At 30.0% G+C, this 4791-nt stretch overlaps 1 protein-coding gene across 4 annotated transcripts in view; it reads left to right on the top strand.

Moving 5' to 3' along the window:
* LOC108756039 (myb-like protein X) overlaps positions 1-4776 on the top strand; it is a 6521-nt gene extending 1745 nt beyond the window's left edge. For 3 of the 4 annotated variants that reach the window (XM_018499585.1, XM_018499584.1, XM_018499582.1), the window contains exons 2-8: positions 1586-1660; positions 1722-1925; positions 2532-2690; positions 2765-2914; positions 2993-3089; positions 3191-3418; positions 3496-4776. In XM_018499585.1, the coding sequence (XP_018355087.1) occupies positions 1586-1660; positions 1722-1925; positions 2532-2690; positions 2765-2914; positions 2993-3089; positions 3191-3418; positions 3496-4730 (2148 nt within the window). In that variant the 3' untranslated portion in view covers positions 4731-4776. The remainder of the gene's footprint in view (positions 1-1585; positions 1661-1721; positions 1926-2531; positions 2691-2764; positions 2915-2992; positions 3090-3190; positions 3419-3495) is intronic. The other variant, XM_018499583.1, reaches the window with a different exon arrangement.
* Positions 4777-4791: the final 15 nt, after the last annotated feature.

Below are 4791 nucleotides of genomic sequence, written 5' to 3'. Positions count from 1 at the left end.
ATATATATATATATATATACCCTGATAGCCAAATGAATTCAAGATGTTATGTTACTGTCAGTCGTAGTAGTCGACAAACTAGGGACAAGATGCTTCCTCAGTATGTGTAAAATGTTGCCCTCACGAATTCTAAATTTGATAATAACAAGTTGATAGCATCTCAATGGCATGTAAAATATACGTGCCATCAATTTGCCATTATGTTGCTGGTACGATAGTATATATGAAATGCGAGCTCATCACGTGCCGTCATTTTGCCATCAACATAACGCATTATTAATTCTCAACGTTTGCTCTTGAAATTTATAAACTAGTGATGTCAATTCCCCCCATGTTGCTAACTCAGTTTGCACATAAGAGTCCTACATCAGTAATTGCCGCAATTTCACAACACTCGTGCAGTACATTAGTTTGTCTAATATGCTAAATCACGCTTGGTTATCTGGGTATATTTTAATTCTTGAAGTAATAATAAACGTGTGTGCACATGCGTGCGCGTGTGCGTGTGTGAATATAAATATGTAAAAAATGCATTAAAGACATTATTATTATCATTGTTATTATTATTATTATTATTATTATTATTATTATTATTATTGGTATTACTATCATATTTTGTATAATGCGCCTCCCCATCCCCCTTGAAAAAATCCTGCTAACGCCCATGTCCTTAATTCTTCATTATTCACATAGAACATCTTATGAATTCTCTAAATAGTAAAAATATATGAATGCTATTTATATACATATTATATACATATTATATTTAGATAAAATTCATTTTACAATGAAAAACAGTTTTCTTTATTTATTTTTATCTTTAAAGGATTTGTAGAATATTATTAATCTGACATAACAATGCACCTTATTGTGGTTTATTGTATATATTTCATTAAATTTTACTCTATTAATTACATCACACTTATTATATTAGTATTTATTAGTTACAAATTTAGCCGCATTGTATACTAAGGAAGGCCTGAAACAGGATCGAAAATTTATATTATTAATTATTATCCCTTTGATGAAGTTTGAGAGATGTATTTATTGTTAATAAACTGAATTACATGCTACCATCTGGCTCCTATTGGCAATTTTAATTTTTATTAAATTTATTCTATATTTAGAGTATTATTATTATCTCTATTATTATTATTATCAATTTATTTCATTGTAAATTATCAAAGAGAATAATAAAAATTGCAATATATTACCTATTCTTTCTAGGCCAGCACTGCTAGTGTATAAAAATCTGTAATTTATGTTATATATACTATAGATTTTTAATACTGGTAAAATATATATTCGAACAATTAGTTATTTAAATTCATTTTTTTCTCCAATTATGAAGAGATAAGAAGAAAAAATGAATTGCGGAAAAGTTTTGCTAAAAAAATAGCCCTATAATATTGGAGCGTCACCTCACGCAAGTAATTATTATACGTTAAAAAAAAACACGGTAATGTGGAATTAAATGCTTTCTCCGTGATATTTCTAATAAAGATTTTGATAGGAGAAATCCAACGTTTAAATATATCTAATCTGCTTCTTTAATAATTAGTAATTTGGCTTATTTAAATTGCAGATGGCAGCGAGTGCACTCGAAGAGAAGATTAACAAGATAAGGCAACAAAATGAAGAAATTAGGAGGAGGTACGAGGTAAGAATTGAGCGATGAATAATTGTTCTATATATAGAAAATAATGGACTTCGTTGTGTAGGAAGTGGAGGAAGATAAGAAAAAGGCGGCTAAATTGAATGCGCTGGTGCAAATGGTACCATCTACAGATTGGCCGGAGAGGAAGGAGCCACCAGAATTTTCTAATCCACCTAGAACAAGTAATAAACCAAAATCTGTCAAAGAACACCATGAACATTCTCAGTCAACAAATGGTGAAGGACGAAAAATTCATACCTTTGCTCAGGTGCATAAAAATTAAGAGGAATAAGATATATTATAAGAGGAATAAGATCTTGATTCGATAATATTTTAATTTAACAAAAATAAGCGAAGAAAGTCATATTTGCTCAAAGTAGATGTTGGTGTTTAATAATATTTTTGCGTGAATCGATTCCAGTTCAACAAATGATGATGGCATGAAATATAGGAAGATCTAGGTTTGAATTTTGGTTGGGATGATATTTTTTTGCAATAAATTCTTTGCAGCTTGTTAAAATGCATTAGTATCAGTAGTATTAAATTGTTTAGCAATTTAATTTGTAATCTTACATATTCTAGCTTCAGTTTAGGATTGTATTTTAAAACTGATAAGTATCAAATAATCGGCACATAATTTACTTGAACTGGATGTAAGATTTACGCAAAAATATTATTAAGCATCAATATTTGCTTTGATCAAATTTTCTTCATTTACTTATGTTGAACATTTTTCGATTGATGATCATTTATTATTATTTTAATTTAATTTAATGAGATCTTTTTTGTTTGATTGCTCTTGTTAAAAGCTTAGATTTTTTTGAAATTTTGATATTGAATATATTGAAATTCTCATCAATGTTTTAATTTTTAGGGACAAGGGCCTCCACCTGATCCTAAATATAACTTTCTTGCTGATGCTGAGAGAGAGGAAGGTGAAAAAGAGAGTACGAAGGATAACTCAAATAAAGGACAAAAATATTCAAGAGGCATATTTAAGAAAAAACCAGGAGGAAAAGATGCAATGCAAAGAGTACGTAAAATTTAAAACGAAATATCCTAAATATGCCTAGATTTTGTTTTTTAAGTGAGTTATTTCTTAAAAAGGATTGCAGAACGAATAGAGGATCACACAGGGATGAGCATCAGCCAGAATACGAAGCTTGGAGAGCTGAGAGAAATCGTATCGATGAGGATCGCATTAGCAGACAGAGAACTGCAGAGGGTAATTGGCGTAGAGAATGGGATAATAACAAGGTGAGAACTTCATAAAAGAGGAAATGCGTTGTCATATGATTGGTATAGATACGATAGATCACATAAATACAATTGCAGGCGCACATTGTGGATGAAATGGCGAGAACTGAAACTAAATTAGGGGATAATATAAAAAAGGACTTCAAAGATTTTGATAAAAGATATCATGTTAATGGTAAGAACTAATAGATCTTATATATTATATAAATAAGAACCAAGGGAATTTCGAATTATGTTTTCATCTGATATATGTGTATATAATTGCTTATTTTGTAGGAAATGATCATGTAAGCTATAATCGCGGTAGTCATCGTTCCTATCGGGGAAATTCGAGACATTTTCATAATAATTATGAAAATAATTCTAACAGCACGCATCATCAGGTTGGGCATATTAAAAATCCTTCTGGTTCCGAAAAGAGAACTGTTGTTGCTACCGACAAAAGCATAAAAATTACGTTAAATCAAGGAAATATGGCAAAAGGTCCAGTCATGAGTGTCAAAGGTATATTATAAACTACATGTTCCTGAATATAAAAGGTATTTGAAATACTTTTTCACTACTATAATTAATAATTTCAGTAAATTCACCAAGTATTGCTGGAACAGGACGAGTCGGCCCGCGACAAAGAAGTCGCCTAACATACAGCAGTCATTCGGATATTGAAATAACTTCCCCTGATACTGAATCCTTTTCACGTCCAAAGTCGTATGAAGATAGACCTAAAGGTATCTATTATGAAAATTTGCACAAATCCTCGAATTCTCGAAAGCCACAACTTTCACCAAAGAAAAAGGACTTCAGTAATAAATCTCCTTACTTTCGTAAGAAGGAAATTAGAAGAGAAGATGATAGTCTTCAGAAATATCATGAAATAGAATCACCTCGGAAAGACTATAAAGAATTACAAAAGTTTTGTCAATCTAAATTTCAAAAGCATGAGGAAAACACTGCAAAGCCATTACAAGATATAACGACAATAGATGAAAAAGAAAGCAATATAATTTTTTCTAGAGAATCTGATATGAATAATATAGAAATAAATAATATGGATAATCAGAATTATGGCAATTTAAACTCACACATAAATGAAGGACGTGAAGGTTATACAGCCAAGGAAGATAAAGCTGATTTACAAAACTTAGATTTACCTGCGTTTGAGATTGATACAGAGATTGAAACATGTGAAAAAAATGGAAAGAGGGAAGATAAATTGGATGAGATGCAAAATGTTCAAGTAATTGTGACATTCGAATGTGAAAATACTAAAACAAAGTTAGCTATATCGTCACTAGAAAATAATAATGATGAAAATGAAATTCAATATGTGGAAAACTCGTCATGTGATGCTAATAATACTAAGGAACCTATAATGAAAGATAAAGATTCAGAACGAACTAAAGAAATCTTAAAAGATAACTGTGATACTAAACAAATTAAAGATATGAATGAGCAAGAAAACGGCACCAAACACGATGCAGAAAGTTCTCTAGAAGAAAGAGAAGTAAACAGTATTATCATTTTATCTTCAACTGATATTGATTATACAGAAAAACAGAGTGATAAATTAAAAAGTGACGACAAAACCTCAAAGGGAAAAGTAATTTTAGCCATAGAAGATGAAGTTGCCACAGATGAAAAAATTAACACTGGTTATAAACAGGATACAACAAAATGTATTAATGAAACTCAAAAATGCACAGATAATAAAGAAAAAGAGAATACTGTTGCAAATAGCATTGTAGTTGATAAGATAGAATCTTTAAAAGAAAATTTACACATAGAAGAAAAGGCAACTTCAAATGACCAAAATTGAAAGATAATAAAGAGAAATACGAAATAAAAAAAGTACGAAATGTTACAATATAACTGTAAGT

This window comes from Trachymyrmex septentrionalis, unplaced genomic scaffold, assembly GCF_001594115.1.
Source record: "Trachymyrmex septentrionalis isolate Tsep2-gDNA-1 unplaced genomic scaffold, Tsep1.0 scaffold91, whole genome shotgun sequence".
In the NCBI taxonomy this organism is placed as follows: Eukaryota; Metazoa; Arthropoda; class Insecta; order Hymenoptera; family Formicidae; genus Trachymyrmex; species Trachymyrmex septentrionalis.
Note: the sequence above shows the minus strand (reverse complement) of the source record. Positions and strands in the feature narration are given on the sequence as shown.